Here is a 26,128-nt window from a genome sequence, read left to right on the forward strand (position 1 = left end):
GGCCAAGTCCAAAGAGAGACAAAGAACGGGCCATACAGTCATTAACCAACCCGTCGCTATTCACCCTTCTTTCTTATTTGACATTGAAAAGGGAATCCCTCTTCCGTGCAGGATGACGATCGACCGACCAAGACAAAGCTCATCAGATTTATTGGCCTGCAAAAGATGAGATCATTCTATCCCCTCCCCGCTTTGAAGCACCGCGCTAGGAAGGAGTGCGCACGCGCACATTCTACCTGGGGTCTGTGTGGGGGTGGTAGGCATGTATTCCCCCTCCCTTTTTTTTGGTTGTTGTTTCCTCCCTCCGCAGTATTATGAGGTCAGCGAGAAGGGGGCGGCGTGCCCTATGACGTCACCCTCCGTACCTCCTTGTTTCCTCCAATCCAGACTTAAGGAAAGAGGAGAGCAAAGGTAGAGAAGCAGCAGTTGGTTTCTTCTACAAAAAAAAAGGGGAGGGAGTGGAGGGAGGAGAGGCGGTGGCGGAAGGAAAAGAAGCAAAGACCCGGATGTTGCCGCCGCCGCCGCCGCCGAGGGAAAGAGAGAGGCTTAAGCGGGCCAGACGTGGAAGGGAGTTGTGTGCGCGCGCGCGGCGGCGGCGGCTTTTCGCCTCGCCGTCTGAGGGGAAGGACGGCGCCGAGTTTGGCGTCCTGACTTGAGCGCGGCGGCGGGGGGAGGGGGGGACGGCCCGGTGGTTTTCCGCTGGTCGTCGTAGTCGTCAAGATGGAGGAGGCGGGGACGGCCTCGCCGCTGCCGGATACGGCGTAAAAAATAAATAATAATTTTTAAAAGGTGGGCTGTCGGGGGAAGCCGGCGCGTTTGGTCCAGGCAGCGAAGGGCGCCCCGAGGCGAGGCGATGCTGTCGGTCTATGGCATATTGCTGTCAGCTCTGCTGGGCTCTTTCCTCACGCTGCTCGCCCAGCTCCTGCTCTTTTTCCGGAGGCAGCCCGAAGCCGCCTCCGAGGTGCCCCGGCTTCGCAGCCCCCCCCTCTTTGTGACCCGAGTAATGCCGGACTCGACCCTCAAGGAGTATTTATCCGGCTTCCTCCTCTTGGGGCAGGAATCCTTCTTCCCGGGATCTTTCCTCAGCCATTCTTCCAAAGGCGAGCAGAACGTCGACCCGCCCGACCAGGAATCGCCCCCTTTGGTGGAGTGCACGGAGGAGACCCTCTACTGGCTCAATGCCATCTGCCTCTTTCTCTTCAGGGAACTCAAGGACACCTCCTTGATCCGCCACTGGGTCACCAGGAAAATCAAGGTGGAATTCGAGGAGCTCTTGCAGACCAAGGTGACCGGTAAAGTGCTGGAGGGGCTCAGCTTGCGGGATGTCTCCTTTGGCAACGTCATCCCCCTTTTCAAAAACATCAAGATATTGAGGCCGGTGACGTGTAATGAGGACGGCTGTCCGGAGGAGCTGGACTTTGAAGTGGACATTGAGTATGACGGGGGCTTCCACCTAGCCATTGACGCAGACCTGGTTTTTGGCAAGTCGGCCTACCTTTTTGCCAAAATTTCTAAAATCATGGGTCGGCTGAGGCTGGTCTTCACCCGTATACCCTTCACGCACTGGTCCTTTGCTTTTGTCGAGGAGCCTGTGATCGATCTTGAGGTCAAGTCCCAGTTTGAAGGAAGGCCCTTGCCCCAGCTGACTTCCATTATTGTCAATCAGTTCAAGAAAGTGATCAAGCGCAAGCATACCTTACCTCACTATAAAATCAGGTAAATTGTTTTGGATTGAGAAGATGGGGTTGATATGGTGCTTGGGTAAAATGGGTGGGAATGGAAGAAGAATATTTCATGGTGGGGGTGGAGGGCTTTAATCTGAAGAAGTTTGGTGAGGACAGTGTGAAGTGTAACTGGTAGAGTGATAAATCAGGAAATTACTCGGATTGGCTTTCAGTGTATAATTCACCATAAGAAGCCATGCACGTTTTCTGAAGAAAACTCAAACCTCACATTGTGGGCTTTGATAGTGAATTAGATGCTCAGTTTTTATACCCACATTACTCACTATTCCCTTTCTTGGGAGCAGCATTAGGAAGAGATCATAAAGGAATAAGAAACAATAAGCCAAAGGAATTAATACATGCATTAAAAAAGAGGGGAGGAAATAATCTAATTTTTGCCACACTAATTTTCAGTACATCTCTATTTGGCAAAGCCTTATTTCATCTGATATATCCTTGCATTTTATTATTTTTATTATATATAGGTAGTCCTCAACTTACATCAATTGAGACCAAAATTTATGATGATAAATGAGACTTTTTTTAGTGAGATTTGCCTCATTGTATGACCTTTTTTGTCACAGTTAAGTGAATCACTGCAGTTGTTAAGTTTGTAACATGGTTAAATGAATTTGGATTCCTCATTGACTTTGCTTGTGAGAAAGTTACAGAAGGTGATAACAGGACCCCAGGATGCTGCAACTGTCATAGTCAGTTGTCAAGCATCTGGATTTTGATCATGTGACAGTGGGAACGTTGCAATGGTGGTAAATGTGAAAAACAATCTTTTTTTCCCCAGTGACTTTTCTAACTTCAAATGGTTACTGTACATCAGGGGTCCCCAAACTTGGCAACTTTAAGACTTTTGGACTTCAACTGCCAGAATTCTCCAGACAGCTATGCTGGCTGAAGAATTCTGGGGGTTGAAGTCCACAAGTCTTAAAGTTGCCAAGTTTGAAGACCTCTGCTGTAAATGAACTGTTGTAAATCCAGAATTTCCTGTAAATTGTTTTTCAGAATTTCAGCAATTCCATACAAGTGCAACCTTTATAGACTTTTTCTTGTCCCGTTTCATCTTCCTTCATAGATTTGTTTTGAAATGTTATATTTATTCCTTCCCATCACATCAACAAAATACACCAAAGTTCTCAATTCATATTGGTCACTGCTATCAGATTCCTCCCTTGAGCAGAGGATTGAACTAGAACAGTGATGGCAAACCTATGGCATGGGTGCCACAGGTGGCATGCGGAGCCATATCTGTTGGCACATGAACTGTTGCCCTAATTTAGCTTCAACATGCATGTGTTTGCCAGCCAGATGATTTTTGGCTCGTACAGAGGCTCTGGGAGGGCATTTTAGCTTCCAGAGAACCTCTGGGGAGGATGGGGGAGGGTGTTTTTATCCTCCCCCCAGCTTCAGGGAAACCTTTGGAGCCTGGGGAGGGCGAAACATGAGCCTACTGGGCCCACCAGAAGTTGGGGAACAGGCTGTTTCTAGAAGGCCTCCAGGGGGAGAATCTGTTTTCGCCCTCCCCAGACATTGAACTATAGATTTGGGCACTCGCGCACATGCGATAGTGCATGCCCACTGAACTTGAAGATGTCTGAGGTAACTATATTCACCCCACATTTATACATTACCCGCCCATTCAGCTGAGAATGATAGCATTTATTTTACTTAATTTGTGATTTTGGCAAAGCCAGGATAAGGCTTGTGTGACCATAAGGTTTCCCTTGGTATTGATTATGAAGTTCTGGATTGTTAGAGGATTTAGGAATGGGAAATACAGTGTTGCAATGGTTTTCCTTCTTTTTACATATCTAGTTTTAACATAGGCTCTGTCTTTGCGGGGTGCCTCAGCGCTTGACTCTCTTGCCTAACATTTACATAAACTGGGTAATGTCATTTGTTGAAACAAGGTCAGTTGCCATAAGTATGATGATAGCTTAACCTGTGCTGAGTGAGTAATGAGGTTGAGGTTTTGTGCCTAAAGATTATTGAAGTCTAGATGGGGTAGCTACCCAAGTAACTTTGGTTCATGATTCTTCAAATGCCAGAGTTTCTCCATTTATGGTTATAAATAATGTTGCACTTCCATAGACAGAACTGGTACACAATCCTTGGCTCATAGCTTCTGTGGAAGTTAAGCTGGTGCACCAATTTATACTCTATTACAGACTGAGTGTCTTCTCACAGTTATTTACTGTATGTCTCAGTCATCTTATCTAGATTGTGGATTGTTACAATGGATTTCCTGGGAGACCATTCAGAAGCTAAAACTGGTCTAGAATGCAGCAACACAAACAATTATAGTCAAACTTAAATATAACTATGCAATATTGCTGATAACTTGTGAGCATGCAGATAAAATTCAAAATGTAAATGGGATAGGGTGTGGCTTTCTGAGGAACAGAGTGATGGGCTCTATTTCCTATCCATTAATCATTAATCATTGTCCTCTAATGAGACTTACTGTAAGTGTGATTTCTCTGTTATGGTCTTTGGAATAACATCCCCTGGAGGTTTGAATTAAACTAAGCCTTCAATTTAAACAACTTTTGAAAAACCTTTCCCCCCCCAAGATCTGGAATAATTCAGGGATTCAAGTATTTTTCTGTTTCAGTTAATAATGTATGCTTGTTTCTGTTACGCTTGCTTGATTTTAGATCATGTGCTTGTTTTTTTTAATCTGTACACAATTCACATTCAGTGTTAAATTAGCTATAAATAAAACAAATCAGTATATAAAATAGGCAGCTCTCTCATAGGATGAAGTTATGGATCTGAAGTATTACTTTAAGAGCCTTATGCTAAGTAAGAGTTCTATGATAATTACCATATTTTTCTGTGTATAAGACACAGCTTTTTCCTCCCTAAAATAGGCTGATAATTAGGATGCGTCTTATACTCTGAATATAGCTTCCCCGCCTCTCCCCCCCCCCCCCCCCAGCCCTAACTAGCTGCTAACTATCTTCACAGCTCTTACCTTGCAGGCTCTTTGTTTCTCTCTGGGAATAATGTTTTCCAAGTCCTAAGTGTTTGTAAGTTTTTTTCCTTACTCCAACTTGCTCTGATTAAGTTTCTTTCTAGCTCTAACTAGGTGTTAACAATGTTTCCCAGCTTTTACTGGCTTGCAAGCTCTTTCATTGTTACACTCTGCCAAGAATGTATTCCAAACTCTGTCTTTGTAGGTTTTTTTAAATTGCTTTACTTGTTCTAGATATTTGTTTCCAGCCCTAATCAGGTGCTATTAATGTACCCAAGCTCTTTCATTGTTACTCTCTGTGGAGAATGTACTCCAAACCCTGTCTTTGTAGGGTTTTTTTCATTGTGCTACTTGCTCCAAATGTTTCTTTCCAGCCCTAACCAGGTGCTAACAATGTTCCCAGCTCTTACCAGCTCTTTTACTGTTACTCTCTGCAGAGAAGAATGTTTTCCAAACCCTAAGTCTTTATAGGGTTTTTTTCTACTGCTCTACTTGCTCAGATTGTTTCTTTCCAGGTGCTAATGATATCCCCAGCTTTTACTGGCTTGCAAGTTCATTGTTACTCTCTCAGAATAAAAAAAAAATTAAGCCCTTAACCAGGGGATAAAATAAGGATGCTAGCCAGATTAATGCCTGGTAAAGAGATTCTTTTTTCTATTTTCCTCCCAAAAAACCTAGGTGCGTCTTATACTCTGAAAACTACGGTAGATGCTATCTTCAGTATGAAGTCAGATTCTCAGTGTCACAGTGGCTATCTTGAAAAGTGCTTGATCTCTGTCATATATCATATGTGACAATGAATTGTGGCATACTACTACTAGCAGCCTAAATCTTCCTACTCATAGTGCTGTTTTTTGGTTGCTATACCTATATTTTGAAATAACCTTCCCACACAAATTTGATCTGCCCCCTTTGCAGTTGGCTTTTCATAAATTAACATTAGCTAGGAAATAATTTTGATTTTTAAGATCCTTGAAAGGGTATTGGGAGACTTCCAGGAGTTCTAACACCACACCTTAAGAAAAACTGCTGTAAACGTTTAAAAACTGAGCTTTTTCAAAAAGCTTATTTTTTATTAATAGCTGTAAACTAATAGTTTCTTTGAATGAAGGTGGGAGGATACATTCAATAAATACATACTTCTGTGAAAAAAAACATAATACTCATGAGTTAACCTATGACCTTTTGACCAAAGTGAAGCTTACTTTTCACTCCTCTTTAGTGGGAGGTTTTTTCTGTGTGCAGTTACAGATTGCCAGATAATTTAAAAAGAGTTTGTAACACTCTTGAGCAGGAACACACTTTAGAATATTACATTTTAGTGTAGCATTCATCTTTTTGCTCCAATATGTTTGCACAGGTCTTGTGAATTCTTTTCATAATTTAAAAGAATTTCTGCATTTTTTCTTCTAAAGATTGATGCTTTGACCCAGAATCAGATATTGTATATTGAAACATAATTATTACTTGAATAGCATTTGTGGTGATTGCCCAATTTCAATAAATACAAAAAAATCCTCTTCTAATATAGAAGTTTTATAAATGTTCTGTATATATGTAAAAGAGAAAGAAAACCTGCGTGACTAATTATAGACAATTTTGTAGCCAGTCCAATTGGTTCTTTAACCAAGTATTATTAAAAGCTGAAGCCTACTTTACATATTCTAGCTGAAAGGAATTTATTGTTTATTTTTAATACAAATCTATGTGATTGCCCAACTCATGGCCGGGTGATTTCAGGTGACTAATATTAAAAATCCACTCCTCCCTCCCAAGGCATGCTCCTAATTTCTTTCCCTTAGAAGTTCAAACAGACAGGCATAAAAGCAAGATGGTTTCATGGCAGCCCTAATCCTATGGAACAGATTCCCCCCAGATTAAAATGTCTACCTCCCTAATATCTTTTAGGAAGGAGATTAAGACCATGTATTTTTGTGCCTAGGGGATTGGTTATGAAGGCTATTATACTGTACATATTGTTGGTTTAAAGCTTTTATGATTCATTATTTGAGCTGCTAGGCATACAAATGTTCTTAAGTAAGTGGGGCTGGATAACATCTAGCTTTTCTGAGTAGATTTTTACAGTATTTTTACAATAGTACAGAAGCAACTGAAAACTAGAATACATTAAAGCAGTGTTTCCCAACCGTGGCAACTTGAAGATATTTGGACTTCAACTCCCAGAATTCCCAAGCCAGCAAATACTGGCTGGGGAATTCTGGGAGTTGAAGTCCAGATATCTTCAAGTTGCCAAGGTTGGGAAATACTGCATTAAAGAATATATTAAAATGGGAAACTTTATCATATTCCAGATGTTCCAGAGCTCTTGCTAGCATGAGTGATGAGGGGAATGGTAGAAGCTGTAGTTGAGTAACATCTGGAAAGCTATCTTTTTTGTATCTCTGGATTTAAGAGCAGTATTTGTAATAAATACATGAGAGAGGGAATAGGTAGCCTCCCTATAAATTAATAAAAGGAAATTGGGAGTTACTTCATTTTAATTAAAATATTTGTTTGAATAAATTTATTTTAGCAACTTAAATGCCACACCAGTCATCAGAGTAATTCTTGGTAGCTTATATATAGTGGGGCTAAAATAACAGCATGAAATAATAAGCATAGCAACCAACTAGCCTTAATAAGTACATTATTATAGCATTGGAGAAAAGTCTTCACAGTCAAATACTAAAGTATGCTATCTGAGAGCAGATCAGCCCACAGTGCCCTGTGAATAGATTTTTGCAGCCTTGCAAAGGTTCAGAAGAGTCAGGTTTTAAAGACTTCAGAGAAAATGCTATATATGCTATAGGGCAGACAGAGCTACAATGATATTGTGTCCACAGGGTCCTTGGTGTTCTTGGAGTTTGATAGTTTTCTTGCAAACATCTATTACCAAATGATGTAACATCATTAATGCTGCCCTGTTTTCCCCAAAATAAGACATCTCCCCAATAATAAGCCAAATAAGGCTTTTGAGTGCATGGCCATAAGGCCAAACATTTATTTCAAGGTTTAAAAAAAATATAAGACACGGTCTTCATTTGTCTTATTTTGGGGAAAACACAGTAGTAGAGAGTGAGGTTTGCTCTCATTTTATATACAAAGAGATTGTGGGTCTCTTAGGTCAGTGTTTCCCAACCTTGGCAACTTGAAGAGATCTGGACTTCAACTCCCAGAATTCCCCAGCCAGCATTCACTGGCTGGGGAATTCTGGGAGTTGAAGTCCAGATCTCTTCAAGTTGCCAAGTTTGGGAAACACTGTCTTAGGTCTTTCAAGATGGCAATCCTTTACAGCTGGGACTTAAGAGCATACCACATGTACTGTATTAACTCTTTTGGGTGGTGTGGGGGGAGGGGAGACAGAATTAGGGAAAAAATTCTCCTGAAGTTAAAACTAAGTCCTAAATATATTGAAGGTGACAATCAGCACTTTGAATTGCACCTGGATATTAGTGTAACTTGTGCAGCTTGCAGAGTAGATATTTTACATAGGTGAAGTAGGAGGTGAAGCTTCATGGAACTCTTGTCTGGACCAGTTATAACAAACTACCTAATTTTTGTTATACTGGATTTTCAAAAAGAATTGTTAAAGCTTTGAAGAATCTTATGGGAAGAGACAGAAAAGAATTTTAAAAAATCAAGTTCTATTTAAAAAGAAATATTAGGTTATCAAGATTAAAATAAAATACGTTTTGATATATTAATAGACTTTCAGCTGATACCAGAACTGAAAAGATTATGCTTTATGCATTTGTTTATGCAGGTAGTCCTTGGTTTACAACCTCAATTGACACTTTCATCACTGAGCAATGCAGTTGACACTTCTGTCACTGAGCAATGTTGTTAAATGAGGGTGGGTTTTTTTTGCTGTAGTCGTTAAAGAAATCACTGCAATCATTAAGCAAAACTAGTTTCCTCCATTGATTTTGCTTGTCTGAAAGATCACAACTGGCAAACATGACTTTGAGAGGCTGCAATATATAAACCGGCTGTAAATACATGCCGGTTGCCAAGTTCCCAAATTTTGATCATGTCACTGCAGGGCTATTGTAACAGTCATATGTGCAAGGACCAGTCATAACTCACTTTTTTCAGATCCATGTTAACTTAGACTGGTCCTTAAATGAATGGGTCATAAATCAAAGACTACCAGTAGATACAAGATCAGGTATGGGATGAAGAAATCATTGGTTGCAAACTAAAAGGGGTTCAAGAGTTCCAAAAATTATTTATCCTTGTTAGGGTGAACATTGGAAATCATTTCTTTATATATCTTTACCTTATTTTTATTTTTATTTTTTCCTATTCTTTTATTTTGTCTGTACCTTTCATTTGTTTTCTATTCTTTTAGTTTATATTAGATTTTACTATTATAATTAAAATATTTAGCAAAATTATATTTTAAAAGTTTGCATGTATATATCCTCAGTGCACCATTACACATCCATTTTTGTATGTGCTTTAAACTGTTAACCAATATTTTATTTACCGTACTTTTTTTCCTGTGTAAACACCTCATAAATGCTATTTCCTTTTGGATGTTATTTTCCTAACACTAGTGACAGGTGACATTGGATTCTGCTACTATCTATTTATTTTACATTCCTAAAACACTGCAGCATTTGTGTGTATGTGTTTTAGAAGGAAGGGTCACTACATGGATTCAGAAATATTTATAATCATGATATGAGAATGAGATCTTGTAGTCCCCATAATTACTTGCTCAGAACAGTTTATTTTTAACTATCTGTTAGAGCAGGTGTTAATGTACCTGATAATCTGATGTGCTACACAATTGGTAAACCTATTTGTTATTTCAAATGACATTATTTGAATATGCATGTTCTCTGGTGGATGCAGGATATTCACATGTACATGTGAATTTTCTGGCAAGGGCATGGAGACTTCTGGAGTGGTGATGCTGAGTCTTTAAAACAAATCTTCATTAAAAAAACACAAAATAATTCTTTTGAGAATTAGTTGGAACTTTATTTTACAGTCTCAGTGAGCTAATTTTTAGGCTAACAAATAGTAAATGTAAATCGGGAAGTTTCTTATATTACAGTAAACGTAGAATATAGTTGTCTATGTCCATTTTTTAATGTGTAATATAATGCAAATAAAAAATTATCTTAAATTGGATTCTCAATATGATGTTAGCTGTCATCATCTCTCTAAGACTTCAGTAAATAAATTTAGCATGGTTATCGGGGTATTTTTTAATATATTTTGTAAATTATTTTTGTTTTTTCTCTTTTGTTTCGTATGTAATATTTTACCCAAGCAGAACAGAACCAAATTGTTATAGGGGTCTGGTTTTGATTGGGTAAGAGTGATGACCAGGAAATACTGGCACACAGGCCTGCTGCTTATCCTATTTAGCAAGCAGGAATTGCAAGGCTCTGCCACTCTGGTGTGAACGGTTGACATCAGGCTAGGGTAAGTGGGCATGGAAAGGCAACTTCCCTTTTTTGTTCTTAGCTTGGTGAGATGTTCTGTAGAGCAGCATTGAGGTAAATATATAATCTCTATATTTTCTCATACCTGTGGAAATACATGTCTTGGACTGCATGAGGTGTTGGCAATGTGTTGCAAGGCAGTGGCAGTGTCTGACTTAAATCACCATCATGGCATGAAACTTTCTTATTGCTAAAAAGACCCTAAGATCTCTGTTCACCACTGGAGAGATTCTATTTTCTATGTATGTAAAGTATAACAAATGGCCAAATATTCCCTTATAAAGAACATTTGCAAGGTAAATTAGCATAGTTAGTTTGTCATCTTTACAACTTGGAAAATTATCTACATAATTTCTCTAAAATGTAAAATGCACTTTGTAATTACTAAGCTCTACCTAGGACAAACTAGGCAATCCTTATGCGAAAGAACAATGGAATACAAACACAAAAATGGAAATAATTTAACCCTGTAGAAACATTTTAATTTTTCAGAACATTGCATAATAACCGATTATCCCTAAAGTCCTGGGATTACTGTTGTTGAGCAAAGCAGTCACAGGATGTCTCATTTAATGACCACGTTATTCAGTGATTAAGATTCTTGTCCCAATTGTGATTGTAAGTCAAGGATTACTTGTACTGCTAACCAAAAAATCACTATTGAAAATGTGCCAAGAAAACTGCCAGAAATTGTCTAGGCAGTCACAAGAAGTTGAGTTTCATCTGAAGATACACCTTTAAAAAAAACATATAAAAATACCCAGCTAATGGCAGCATCTAACTATCATTGATTATCACAAAAAACAAGGCTGGACTTGAGTAATACTTAGCTGGCATTGTGGAGGAAAAATTTCTCCATTATTATAATTGGCTGTATCATAAATTATTTTTATGGCACCAGAGGCTACAGAAGCAAAGTGTGAGGGTAAAAGCTCTGCACAGAGTTTACATTAGAATACATTTATGATTGTGTACAGTACAGTAATTGTTTGGATATACAGTGATACCTGGTCTTACGAACCCCTTGTCATACGAACTTTTCGAGATACGAACCCGGGGTTTAAGATTTTTTTGCCTCTTCTCCCAAACTATTTTCACCTTATAAACCCACTGCCGCCGCTGGGATGCCCTGCCTCTGGACTTCCGTTGCCAGCTGAAGCGTCCGTTTTCACGCTGGTGGGATTCCCCTGAGGCTCCCCTCCATGAGAAACCTGGATTTTGCGATGTTGCAAGGAGGGTGGAAGCCCCAGCTTCCCACCCGTGTCAATTGACTCATGATTCTACCTACGGGCAGCCTCCGCTGTCTATCCCCCGCCTCCTCCCCCCGCCTCCAAACAAGGATCAGAATGCTGGCGGTTATAAGGCAAAAGGGATGAGTTTTCGGATGTGTTTTCACGCATTATTCGCTTTTACATTGATTTCTATGGAAAAAATTGCCTCTACTTACGAACTTTTCTATTTATGAACCTGGTCACGGAACGAATTAAGTTCGTAAGTAAAGGTACCACTGTATTTCAATTCAATAGTGTTGGTAAGGGAGACTCCTTTCATCAGAATGAAGAAAGTCTGTTGTGCCATCATGTAACAATCATTATCCTTTTGGGCATGTATTTTTTAAAAGGATAGAATCTGGATTGCAACACTGGTTTTGTCAGTTTGATACATCCTACTTGCTCCTGTGGAGGTTGCCATTTTTCTATCATGGATTTACTATAAGTGTATAGCATTGGCATCCTTCAATCTTGGAAGGCCATGGTATCATGTTCTGGATTCCCCAGAGCATGAAGCCTGAGTAGGTTCATAAGTTTATAACGTTCATAAAGTTCAAAAGTATATAGACACTTTGAATAAATGCTTATATTTTTCTATCATAAAAGTAACCACATGGGGAAAAAATCAAGCCATTATTGCAACAATTATTGCAATACATGCTCCATACCTGGCCACGATTATAATGATTATTTCATTTCTGGGGCTATATATAGTTTCTGTCAGAATGTTATGACAACAGAATGAATTGCTAAAACCACAGTTCTAAAAATAATATGTGCTTATCTTTTGATTAGGTTCAAACCATTTTTTCCATTTCAAGTTGTGCCACCTGAAGAATATAGAGACCGGAAGCTCAGTATACAAGGTTTCTCACTAACAGAAGGAAGATTGAAAGTTTCTTTAATAGATTGCTCAAGGTATGTTCTTAACACTTTTTGTAATATTGATTTTGTTTGTGTCCTAAAGTCAGGTAACTGAGTAAGCAGGAATAAGACAGAATTAAGGTTAAAGTCACGGTTCTTCAATTTAAGGATTTGTATCCCAGTTTATTTTACTGACAGAAAGTTTTCATTAGCAAATAGGACAGAGCTCCTGTGGTAGCTATACTTTAGATAAGAGAGAACACTGAAGATTTAGATGGATTTGAGCAGTAGGCAGAAATGAACAGAATAAAATTTAACAAGGAATAATGTAAAATTCAGCATCTGGGTAAGAAAAAATATATAGCACAAATATTGAGTGGTGATACCTGGTTTGACCATTGTAGTGTATGGGGGGGAAAAACATCAGCAACAAGCTAGCAATGTGTTGCAGCTCAAAAAAGGCAGATGCTCCTTTGGGTATATTAACCTCAAATCACAGAGATCATTTAAGATATCGGAATTGCTCCATTTGTCCAGTTCTGGGCACCACAGTTCAAACAGCATAGTGAGAAAACAGCAAGCTCAAGAGGAGCCACCAAGATAGTGAAAGCTTTGGAAAACTATGAGAAAAATTTTAAGGATCTGCATATAAAATTCAAGTGAGTAGAGCTATGATAACAGTATCAAATATCTGAATGGTTGTCATAGAAAAGGGTGCAAATGTATTATCTGTGGCACACAGGCCAAAGCAAAACCAGAAAGTTAAATGTACAAGGAAGTTCACTATAGTTATCATGACTAATTTCCTGGTAGTACAAACTGTCAACCTGTGAAACAGGCTGTCACATGATGTAGTGAGTTTGAAGACTTGAAGCAACTTAATGGTTATCTTTCAGGGATTCTATAATGGATCAACTATGGAACTGAGATACTCAGCTCCTTAGCATGTCCTCTGTTTTAGCTAAGGACTGATGGTGATGTATATGAATCTCTTGAAAAAATGATGGAATATTGATCTAGCAATAAATAAATATAACAAAACTAAAACAAGACATTTGTAATCTCTCCTTTAAGCTGGAAAGATTGAGTAGCCTGCAAAGCAATAAGTCAAAGCTGAAAATCCTAAAGGAGATGAAGGAAAAGTAAACAAGAATGTTTGGGAAATAATATGCAATTTATTACTGATATTAGAATGACCAGCTGGAATGCAAAAATAATTCAGTAATAACTATAAAGTAACCAGAAGCTGCTGCTCTTATCAAAACAAATTGCCACATGAAATGGCTAAAATAAGAAATTTTCACATTCCTGGTCTTTTTAGTAGCTGAAGTGATGGTATAGTTCTGCTCCTGCTTTTCCCTCTGGTATAACTTGGTGGAATGACTGCTCAGTCATTATTAGTGGGAAGGTGAGAGTTGATAATGGTAGTAAACAGTCCTGTTTACGTAGGATATGAAGTGCTGGTGAGACAGATACCTTTCTGTCTGTGTCCAAAAGATATAAGTTAAGGCTAACTTAAAGATAAAAAGCTCAGGAAACTAAAGAAAAATTGCATTTATTTTGGGTAGTGATAGCTATGTATCTTGCGTAGTCATAAATGATTTGCAAACTCCAGTAATGAAAGTCAAGGAGCAAAATGAAAAAAATGGGACTAAGAATAAACATAAAGGAAACCAAACTAATGAAAGCAGGTACAACAACCAACTATAGAACTGTCATTGTAGTTGAAGCTATTGAAATAGTGGATACCTTCTGCCCTTTAGGATCAGCTATAAGCATTAAAATGTATCCAGCAATTAAGAAATGTGATGCAGGTTAACTGAGATGCAGCGATGTCTCCAAACCTACAAAGATCAAAATGCAGGCAGTAAGTGAAAGTGGGACTTTGAAGAAGCAGGATTAAGTTTTGACATTTTTGAATTTTGTTGTTCAAAATCCTGAGAATATTTTGGCTAGCCAAGATAACAAACTAAGATATCATCAAACAAATCAATTCAGAATTCTTACGTGAGGCATCAATAATGAGGTTCAAATTATTTTACTCTGAATATGAAAGTCTAATATGAAGACCTAGGTTTCTGGAGAAGTATCCTACCACTAGAAAAGTGGAATAAAAGAGAAGAAGAGAACACCCTCTCAGATGATGGATGGTCAATTTATACTAGTCCATAGCTGTTCTGTTAGAAGAAATGTAGAAACAGATTAGAGAAAAATCATGGAGAAAATCCTCTTAGGCACTGAGTCAATACTGACTTGATAACATGTAATTTATCAAACCTGTTGGTTTAAACTAGCCAAAATAGGCATGTGTAAAATTTTATTTCTGGTATAGAATTCAGAAAAAGTATAATAGAGTAGACAAATAAGATTTTCTTGATCTTTAATCTAATCTGTTTTCCTTATTTTTTTTTTTTGGCAATTAAGCTATAAAATAATAGTTGAGAAGAACTAAAAAAATTCCTGAAAATGCAGAATCGTCACACACAAGTTATACTGAATATATATTAAAATATGAGTTACAAGGCTACTCCAATTAGGTGAGACATATTTTTAGAAGTACAGTGATACCTCATCTTACAAACTTAATTGGTTCCGGGGCGAGGTTCTTAAGGTGAAAAGTTTGTAAGATGAAACAATGTTTCCCATAGGAATCAATGGAAAAGCGATTAATACGTGCAAGCCCAAAATTCACCCCTTTTGCCAGCCGAAGTGCCCGTTTTTGCGCTGCTGGGATTTCCCTGAGGCTCCCCTCCATGGGAAACCCCACCTCCGGACTTCTGTGTTTTTGCGATGCTGCAGGGGAATCCCAGCATCACAAAAATGGGCGCTTCGCTGGCAATGGAAGTCCGGAAGTGGGATTTCCCAGCGAAGGGAGCATCAGTGAAATCGCAGCATCGCAAAAACTTGTTTAAACGAGTGCTTTGCTGGCAACGGAAGTCTGGAGGCGGGGCATCCCAGCGGCGGCGGTGGGTTTGTAAGGTGAAAATAGTTTGTAAGAAGAGGCAAAAAAAATCTTAAACCCTGGGTTTGTATCTCGAAAAGTTTGTATGATGAGGCGTTTGTAAGACGAGGTATCACTGTACTTAAAAGTTATGGTGACAGATACCAGTTTGTCTTATCAGAAGAGAATATTTTCCCTTTAGAATTATTTCATAAATATATTGTCAGGCCCAAAGTCATTATGTGAAGTCCAAGGTGGGCCTGACACACCTTGGGAGTGAAAGAGAGAGAGATGCCACCACACATTCCTTTCTCCAGATGCCATAGTAACAAACACAGAAAGGAATCAGGAATCCTGCTTAGGATTGGCCCTCATGACTGCACTTGTTGGTGTGGGGATGTGAGATGGGGTTTTGACCTGGATGTAATCTATGGCAGAGGTCCCCAACCTTTTTTGCACCAGGGACCGGCTTTAAGCTAGACCAGTTTTCCACGGCCCGGTGGGGGGGGGACTTTGGTCAAATAGGGGTGGGGTTATGGAGGGGTGGAGCTTAGTGACGCAGCCCTCCACACTTCTCCACAGGGCGGGGAGAATCAGGAGGCTCCTTTGGCGGCTGGGGGCTGCCTGGCTTTGTGATTTTGGCTGGGGGGGGGAGTTAGGAAGGTCCTACTTCTCCCCCCCCAGCCAAAAATTCAAAGCCTATCTGCTGGATACGGGCGATGAGTGGGACAGAGCGGCCCGGAAGCCTCTTGCAGCAGCTGACACAGCCACAGCCACTGGCTTCGGCACCGCTCGTCCCGCTCATCGCCCGTATCCAGCAGATAGGCTTTGAGTTTTTGGCTGGGGGGGCGGAGAAGTAGGACCTTCCTAAGTCCCCCCCCAGCCAAAAACTCAAAGCCTATCTGCTGGATATGGGCGATGAGTGGGACAGAGCGGCCCGGAAGCCTCTTGCAGCAGCTGCCACAGCCACCGGCTTCGGCACCGCTCGTCCCGCTCATCGCCCGTATCCAGCAGATAGGCTTTGAGTTTTTGGCTGGGGGGGGGAGAAGTAGGACCTTCCTAAGTCCCCCCCCAGCCAAAAACTCAAAGCCTATCTGCTGGATACGGGCGATGAGTGGGACAGAGCGGCACGGAAGCCTCTTGCAGCAGCTGCCACAGCCACCAGCTTTGGCACCGCTCGTCCCGCTCATCGCCCGTATCCAGCAGATAGGCTTTGAGTTTTTGGCTGGGGGGGGAGAAGTAGGACCTTCCTAAGTCCCCCCCCAGCCAAAAACTCAAAGCCTATCTGCTGGATACGGGCGATGAGTGGGACAGAGCGGCGCGGAAGCCTCTTGCAGCAGCTGCCACAGCCACCGGCTTCGGCGCCGCTCGTTCCGCTCATCGCCCGTATCCAGCAGATAGGCTTTGAGTTTTTGGCTGGGGGGGGGAGAAGTAGGACCTTCCTAACTCCCCCCCAGCCAAAATCACAAAGCCAGGCAGCCCCCAGCCGCCAAAGGAGCCTCCTGATTCTCCCCGCCCTGCCCGACGCCCCACCCTGTCCTGCATAATGTCCTCTGCCAGGAGGGCAGCGGCGCCGCGGACCGGCTGAAAACCCTAATGGCCCGGTCCCAGTCCGCGGACCGGCGGTTGGGGACCTCTGATCTATGGGACTCAGAGTTGGAATGATTCCAGTCGAATCCAGAGTTGGCCGTTAATAAATCCTACCCGGCGAGAAGCACAGGCGTGGAATTGTTTTATTTCTTGGAATGCCGTTTTGGTTCGCTAACATATATATTTAATTAAAATTAGTTTTCAGTCACAGTTTTTATGGCTACTTACTTTGCAAATGGTGTCCAGTTTTCACTTGTTACCTATTTCAGTGCATACATTACCTGCTGCATATGAAAAATGCTGAAATTGTGTCTGCTTTCATTTGCTACCTGTTTCCACTAGAGGGTGCAAATTCTTTTTTTTAACTTCTGATATCCTGAAATAGTGCATTATAAATAAATTGCTAAATAAAATGTAGCAGCTGTAAGCAATTAATGGTAATTTAATAGTTATATGTTTGAATTTCAGATTATTTATTTTGGGATCCTATGAGAGAGAAATAAATATTCACTGCACAATTGAATTGAGTGACAAAATATGGCAAGACAAAGAAAGGTCTTTCATCAAGACGGTAAGCCATAGTTTTCACAATTAGTTTCATACAGCTGTGATATTTGGTTTGTTGTATGTAATACTATATAATATGTAACATATTTGATACATAATCTTACAGTATGAACTTCAAATACCTCCATTGTAAATTTGGCTCATTATCTCTTGGACCAGTCAATTCCTAGAAAGAAGATTCTTTATATTCTTTCTTTACATTTAGGTGCCTATTGCTTTATGAACCTATTTCCCTTGGGATCAGAGTCAACTACTCTCTCTTAACCCAGCCTACCTCACAGGATTGTTGTGGGGAAAGTAAATAAAAATAAAGGTGGGGTATACATTTAATTACATTAATTGAACAATAGGCAGTAGCTCTGGGTGGGGGCGAAGAAAGCAGTGGTTTTCCATTTTGTTTAATGGCTGTTCCAAATAATAGCAGAGCAGAGCAGGTTTGGAACCAACTTTAGAAGTCTTCTAGTCCAACCCTCTGCTTAGGCAGGAAACCCTATGGCACGCATGCCACAAGTGGCACATGGAGCCATATTGGTGGGCACGCAAGCTCAGATCTGGCATGCATGCACGCCGGCCAGCTAATTTTCAGGCCTTCTGGGTTCACTTGGAGTTGAGAAACAGCCTGTTTTCAGCCTGTAGAGGGGGTGGAAAAGGCTGTTTTTGCCCTCCCCAGGCTCGTAGAAAGTCTCTGGAGCTTGGGGAGAGTAAAGAAAGGGCCTTCCAGTTCAACCAGAACTTGGCAAATGGGCCATTCTCTCTCCTTAGGACCCCTGGGAGGGGCAGGCCGTTCTTGCCCTCCCAGGCTCCTGGAAAGGCTAGGAAGCCTGGGAGATTGAAAAACGGGTGTGCCACCGTGTGCTGGGAGGAGGGATCACGGGTGCATACGTGGAGAGTGCATGGAATTATGGCTCTGGGCATGCATGCCACAACGTTCCCTCTAATTTTTTTTCGGTGTGGGCAGAAAAGTATAATGTCTGAGCGGCACATTTTCATGCCTGGGCGTGGATCGGTTAGAAACAAAAGGGGGGTCACATGACCTCAGGACACACAGCAATGGTCATAAATATGAAACGGCAGCCAAGTTTTGATCCTGCGATCATCAGGCTGCTGTGAAGGTCCTAAGTGTGAAAAAGAGGCATAAGTCACTTTTTCCAGGGCCGTTGCGACTTTGAATGGTCAGTAAATGTAAGTCGAGGACAACCTGCCTTCCCCCCTAGATGTTTTCTGTGGAGCTTCAAAATGGACTCCTGATTTGCTTCTAAAAGAGTGCACTGGTCAGACAGATAATCCTCGACTTCTGTTCTGACCCAAATGGAGGCCAACGTTTCTATCTCAATCTGCTTTTGGAAAAGGTAGGTTGAAAAACTCTGCGTGGTAAGCAGTTTCTAGGTGCACCAGCGCGTACCTGCACACCTTAGAGGCAACCCTGGCCACCCCCCTCCCTTTTGGCACACAAGCCAAAAAAGGTTTGCCATCACTGCCCTATACCTTTTCAGACAAACAGCTGTCCAAACATCTTCTTTAAAACTTCTAGTCTTGGAGCATTCACAACTTCTGGAGGCAAGTTGTTCTACTGGCTAATTGTTCTAACTGTAAATAAATTTCTCCTTAGTTCTAGGTTGCTTCTCTAGAGTTTTTTTTTCCCCTTGGGGTTTTCTTTTTCTTTTCTTTTTTTTTTTTGTAACTATGTTTTAACTTATATGACATTTTTGTCTTTACTGTGATCCCAATCTTTAAGAATAAGCTTTTTTCTTAGTTGCTGCCATTGATGGCATAAGATTGATGATACTCGCTCTTGAGAGTAAGATAGGTGGCACCTAAATCTAACAAATAAATAAAGGTATTACATCCTTCCCTTTTGAGAACCATAACTTAATGTAGCATTTTCTTTTTCTCGGCCTGTGTAATAATTGCATACTTTTGAACAATAGATGGCAGCATTGCTATTTTTATGCATAAGTGAATGAAAGTGATAGGGAAGGTAAAACCATTATCCCTTTACTCAAACTTATTTTAAACTTATTTATTTATTTATTTATTTATTTATTTACTTATTGATTGATTTATTTATTGAACTTATGTTGCCACCTATTCACATATGGCAACTCAAGGTATCTTACAAAATATAAAACCTCATATAAAAACAAGAAAATGAATAAAAGAAGCCATGCAACAAATTAATATACTAAAATCACCCCTGCCCTGCTGATATTGCCTCACACAAGCCATTTTATGAGCTCCATCCCGCTATACCAGTGTTTCTCAGTTATTTTCTGTCTCTCTCACATACACACACACCCCAGGAAGAAGTAAACATTTTGTGGGGACCCCCAACCCTCTGATCTGGTCCCCAATGGAATTTTAGTATTAATATTTATTATTTTACTTATTATAAGGTGCAAGCAAACTATTGGCTTGGGAAGGCTGCTCTATCCACTTACCTGGGAGTAAGTCACACTGAACTGAAACAATGTCGTCTGGCGGGACCCAGGGGAAGAGCCTTCTCTGTGGCGGCCCCGACCCTCTGGAATCAACTCCCCCCAGAAGTTAGGATTGCCCCCACTCTCCTTGCCTTTCGCAAACTCCTTAAAACCCACCTCTGCCGTCAGGCATGGGGAAATTGATTCCCCTGGGCTGTTTTCACTTTATGTATGGTTTGTCTGAGATGTATGACTGTTTTTTATATTAAGGGGTTTTAAATTGTTTTTAACTATTGGATTTGTGCTTTTTTCGTGTTGTGAGCCACTCCGAGTCTTCGGAGAGGAACGGCATACAAATCTAATAAATAATAATAATAATAATAATAATAACAACAACAACAACAACTTAATGGAGCCTGGTTTTGATTAGGCAGGCATAGGTTACCATGGTTGCTGGCCTGGCCCATAAGCGCCGACTCTGCTGGGCATGCACAGCAAATGGTGTGGAAGGAGGCTTTAGGGTGCCATTTGAAGCTTTCACCCAGCTGCAAAGGATGCTCTTCCTTATCCAGCAGCAGATTCGCCATACCGTTCATGGTTACCATGGCACCCGTTGAGAATAACAGGAACACAGCCACCCCATCCTTCCTGGCCGCCGCCTCTTCTGGGCTCGGAGCAGCTTGCAACTAGGAAAACACTCCCCATCCAGGGGAATTGATTGAATGCCCTCCCTGCATTGCTCTGTGACCCCCCTGTGCCCTCCCCCTGTGAGAAACACTGCACTATATTAAGATATTCTTAGTGTATCTTCCACAATATCACTGCATTTGACAGAAAACACCAATTGGCTCCCCTATTTTATTCTGAGATTTCTGTTCATATAAACAAAATTAAGTAATTTGCATTGGATACCTATTGTATGACACAAGATTTTTAGCAGAGGAAGTCTTAATGTTCACTTTCACTAGGACAAGGAACATTGAATTGGTCATGAGTTGTAACCCCAGTCATATTTTAAAAGTCAGTTCTTGATTCTTCTCCTCTTATTATTCGATTACATGATTAATTAACTTTCAGGTGATTCCCACTTTCTCAGAAAGATCCTGTTTGGAGCAAAATTCTTGAACTTGTTCTCAGAGCAAGAAAGGTTTCTTTCCCTTCATAATCTTTTTAATATGCTCCCAATATACTGTTAATAGTTGATACTTTTGCAAATAAACCTCAGAAGGAATTGGGGAATGGTGGTTCTCTTTTTAAAGGGCATTCAGACATATTTCCTACATGGTCCAAACCAAACTTGAATTTCTTTTTCGGAAATGTTTGCTTGATTATTCTAAAGTGAGCAACTTCATCATGTTAAAAATAATACAAACATCAAGTACAGCTTTTAGAATGTTAAACCTTGCCCAAAGCATTTCTTTCTCTTTCCAAGGTGAATGGTCCTATAATCACATTTCTTCAATTAGAAAATTGTACAATCAATCATATAGAGATCATAATGACTGCCATCTGGAATATATTTTAAAACACCATTTTACATTGCTGCCAAAGCTTATATTACTTTCTTCATCCTTGTAAGATGGCATCTAAATGGGGTCCAAAAATACAATTTCCAAAAAGTGTTCAGTGGAAATCATTTCTTGCACAGGGCGTTGATGGTCAATGCAGAATTTAAAAATAATTCAGCTGATACTATACAATAGGATTTAAAGTTTTGAGACTGCAGTGCATTTAAGGTCCAAATTTTGGAAAAGATAAATTTTGTTTTCCATACTTTCAGGCTTCACTGGGCATTTATCCTTGCTTTGGCCAGTAACTGGATTAAGAAATTTGAGAAATCAGTTTTTCCTTACAGTCAACTTGATAGTTATTATTAAACCCATTGAAATTTTAGTAGGAAGTTCTCCCTTAAAAGGGATTCATTAAACCAGTCATCAGGACATATTACATTGAAGAATAAATTGTTTTGACACTTGAGGAGGCAAAGATCATCTTAAAGAAGGAAAGACTTTATGGACAATAGAATGCATGCGATTGGCTAGAGCAGTCAAGCATTTCATTGGATATAAATACATCATGTGTCTGAAGAGGTCTCTGAGATCATTAGAGTATGAGGTACTGGCACAGGACTAAGACAATGGAATTTTTAAAGAACAACGAAACAATTGTTCCATGAATGGAGTTTCTTTCTAAGGCAATACTTCCTTTTGCTTTTCCAGAGTCCGGCACTCTCCTTGGTAACTTTTCCCACGTTATCAGCATTCCTTTTACTTCTGGAAATCTTACACTATAGCATAATACCTTTAGTTAAAAAATCTGGGTAAATCTATTATTGAGTAAACTGAGCCTTTCATAATATTACTTTGGATCACATCAGTCTTGACATTTTTGTTTGAAAACATTTTGTAAAATTAAAAACAAATTCTGTTTATTTCCAGAATGATTCTTAGAAGTTTATTTAATACAAGCATTTCTGATTACTTCTAAGTAATCAGATGAGCTGTTTCTACCGTGACTGGATATTATAGAATACAGATGTCAAACTTGATTGAGTCACATGACATATCACAATATTTTTTGCCTTTGCTGAGTTGTAGGGGGCATTGCCTGCACATGACACATTCACCCTGTGAGCTGCTAGTTTGACAGGCCTGTTATAGAAGAACAAACTGGCTTCTATGCAAGTAATTGTTTTTAAAGAAATTGAAGCGCATTAATACTTTTTTTAATTTTATCTCTGGAGTGATGAGTTTGAATATCCTATTCTGATAAAGGAATGGAAGGTTGATTTAAATAACATGAAATTAATTTCCTATGATCTGAAAATGAAATTAAACAAAAACATGTTCCATGTACTTTGGGTACCTTTGTGAATGTTTAATAATATTGGTTATTATTATTAAGATACAGCTTGAAAATTAACTCATGGTTTGAACATGTTCTATTATTGCCAAATACGGGGGTGATATCAGTAAGATCATTAATAATACTGCTTGAACCTCTTGGCTATGTCTCTAATATATGGAATCTGTCAAGAGCTGGAATTTTCAGACATATAATATAGAACTTCCCACTAAATTAGTGATGGGTTGTTAATGTGTTTCATTGTTTGAATTTTTTTCTATGTTTTTTCATATTTCCGTTTATAATAAAATGTTCTTCTCTTTTCTTCTCCCCTTATACATATTTTAAGATTACATGTTAACCTTTTTATAATTTAAAATATGTTAATTGGTTTGATTTTTTTTAAAAAAAATTAAAATTAAGGGGGGATTCCAAGAAAGAAAATGACAGATGACAATAATTATGGAAGATGGATTAGAACTTCAAAAATATCTTGTGTAAAGATGCTTCTGACTGTAGTGAAAACGAATGATTACTTAGTTCTGGTTCAATTTACTGAAAAACCCAATGAAAAGACATCATATTTTTGCTTTGCTAAAAATGAATTATATATTTTGAATAATTTTTGTTTCTCAGATAATTGAAGAACTGGTGGACGGACAGGTACTGACAGGAGGTTTACCCCTCAGATTTGTTAATGGTTTAATCCAAAAGTTTTTGGCTACAATAAAATGCTATTATATTATTTCAACAACCATTATTACCAAATTGAATTTTATATTTTATGCTTTCAGGCAGTCATCCTTAAGATACTATTCATTCTGTGTTCAGTTCTGGAGACCTCACCTACAAAAAGATATTGATAAAATTGAACGGGTCCAAAGATGGGCTACAAAAATGGTGGAAGGTTTTAGGCATAAAACTTATCAGGAAAGACTTAATGAACTCAATCTGTATAGTCTGGAGGACAGAAGGGAAAGGGGGGACATGATCGAAACATTTAAATATGTTAAAGGGTTAAATAAGTTTCAGGAGGGAAGTGTTTTTAATAGGAAAGTGAACACAAGAACAAGGGGGCACAATTAGAAGTAACATGAGAAAATATTTTACTGAAATGTAGATGCTTGGAACAAACTTCCAGTAGACGTGGTAGATAAATCCACAGTAACTGAATTTAAACATGCCTGGGATAAACATATATCCGTCTTAAGATAAAATACAGGAAATAGTATAACGGCAGACTAGATGGACTATGAGGTCTTTTTCTGCCGTCAATCTTCTGTTTCTATTTTAATCATGTATTTCCTGGTTTATTTGACTATTATTGATTTTTAGCATATGCTGCTGAAAAAAACAGTATTTGAGAGAGAGATAAAGTTAAAATATAATGAGAGGAGGGGAACCTATCTCATCTAATGGTGGCAGGTCATTCAACAGTGCTAAACTTTAAGCTGCATATTTAAAATATTTATATATTGTTTAATTCACTGAAATCAATAAATTGTAGTGAAAGTAATATTAATGGCAAACCCACAGTAGAAATATCTTTTGTCAGATGTCAATTTTTTAAAAATGTCTGGAAATTTTATTATAAACAGAAAAATAAAAATAACATACAAAACTAATTTAGTTCAATAATTTTATGTAAAGGTTTAAAGATAGAGAGAGTAAACAACTTTTATCTTGCGCATCCAGGCTCTTTGAGAAAAATACTAGCCCACTTTGGGTTGGCATTTTCATTTTTTATTTTATTAGCGAAGATTAGACAGCTTAGTCACAGCAATGAACAGTGGTGACACTTTAATCTTATCACATCACCTACAGTATATTGGAGAATAATTGATTGTAAAAGGAGATTCACGATTATTAAACCTATCGAATATATTGCTTCAAATGTCAGTTGCCAATATGGCATATCTGTTTCAAGTACATTTGAAATTTTCTGTCCATCGTTCAATATGATAAGCTGGTGATATTTTTGCATATACGGTTATATACTTGCTGTACAATTTAAATATGCAAATTGCAAATATGCAAATTGTAGCCAATCATTTTTAATAATCGAAACTTGATTAAGGTGTTAAATTAAGATGCTGGACAAGTCCAGATTCCTTTCTTCATTGTTTACTTTGGGTCAATTTCTATCTGCTTAACAGATCTCATAAATTTATTTTGAAAATAAAATGAAGAAGAACATTGTGAGAGGGTAGGCTACCTAGAAAATGGCCAGTACACATGCAGCTATTGTCCTGCCTCTTAAACACTTCCCTGCCGCACAGCAATCTTAGCTATAAATGTGCTGAGGAACAGTATTGGTGTGTAGGGCAAAGGGAAGCAGGTGTAGAAATAAAATAGCCTGAAGCAGTTGGAAAGACATACCATATTTTTCGGAGTATAAGACGCACCGGAATATAAGACACATCTTAGTTTTGGGGGAGGTAAATAGGGGAAAGAATCTGCTTACCAGGTATTCATCTAGCTAGCGTCCTTAGTCTGGTCAGTTTTAGCACATTATTTTATCCCCTGGTTAAGGGCTTAATTTTTTTTTTTTATTCTGAGAGAGTAACAATGAAAGAGCTTGCAAGCCAGTAAGAGCTGGGAACGTCATTAGCACCTGGAAAGAAACAGTCTGAGCAACTACAGCAATGGAAAAAATCCAGCAAAGATTTAGGGCTTGGAAAACATTCTTCTTTGCAGAGAGTAACAATGAAAGAGCTTGCAAGCGGGTAAGAGCTGGGAACATTGTTAGCACCTGGTTAGAGCTGGAAAGAAACTTACTCAGAGCAAGTTAGAGTAATGAAACAAACTCTGCAAAGACTTAGGGCTTGGAAAACATTCTTCCCAGAGAGTAACAATGAAAGAGCCTGCAAGGTAAAACTGGGAAGATTGTTAGCAGCTAGTTCGGACTGGGAAGAAAAAAAAGCTACATTCAGGGTATAAGACACACCCTAATTATCAGCCTCTTTTAGGGAGGAAAAAGGTGTGTCTTATACACCGAAAAATACGATACTTTTTTCAAGTGGTAGAATTCACAAAGATAAGTACGTTTGGGGAGCAGTAGTAGGGTTAGCAGTAGGGAAGAGTGGAGAATAGGTGAACAGTGAGTAATTTATGTGTACGATGCCTAGGGACTTCTGTTATTGGGAAGGCTATCTCATGCTCTAGAGCCCGTTGACTTGGGTATACCTAAAAAGAAACAGGTATGACAAAACTCTACAGCAGGGATCCCCAAACTGGGCAACTTTAAGCCTAGTGGACTTCAATTCCCAGAATTCTCCAGCCAGCTAAGCTGGCTGGAGAATTCTGGAAATTGAAGTCCACTAGGCTTAAAGTTGCCAAGTTTGAAGACCTCTGCTCTACAGGGACTGAATAATAATATTAATTCCCCAGGCTTAACAATTGTAGATAAGAAAGACAAAGAAGTCTGGATAGTGAACATGGCAGTATCTGGAGACAGCAGAA

General features: G+C 39.3%; 1 protein-coding gene across 1 annotated transcript in view; it reads left to right on the top strand.

Moving 5' to 3' along the window:
* Positions 1-233: 233 nt before the first annotated feature.
* The window catches only part of PDZD8 (PDZ domain containing 8), a 47,684-nt gene continuing 21,789 nt past the window's right edge, over positions 234-26,128 (top strand). The window contains exons 1-3 of the mRNA XM_070752629.1: positions 234-1,716; positions 12,239-12,361; positions 17,307-17,409. Of these exons, the coding sequence (XP_070608730.1) occupies positions 854-1,716; positions 12,239-12,361; positions 17,307-17,409 (1,089 nt within the window). The 5' untranslated portion in view covers positions 234-853. The remainder of the gene's footprint in view (positions 1,717-12,238; positions 12,362-17,306; positions 17,410-26,128) is intronic.

This window comes from Erythrolamprus reginae, chromosome 5 (genome assembly GCF_031021105.1).
Source record: "Erythrolamprus reginae isolate rEryReg1 chromosome 5, rEryReg1.hap1, whole genome shotgun sequence".
Taxonomy (NCBI): domain Eukaryota; kingdom Metazoa; phylum Chordata; class Lepidosauria; order Squamata; family Dipsadidae; genus Erythrolamprus; species Erythrolamprus reginae.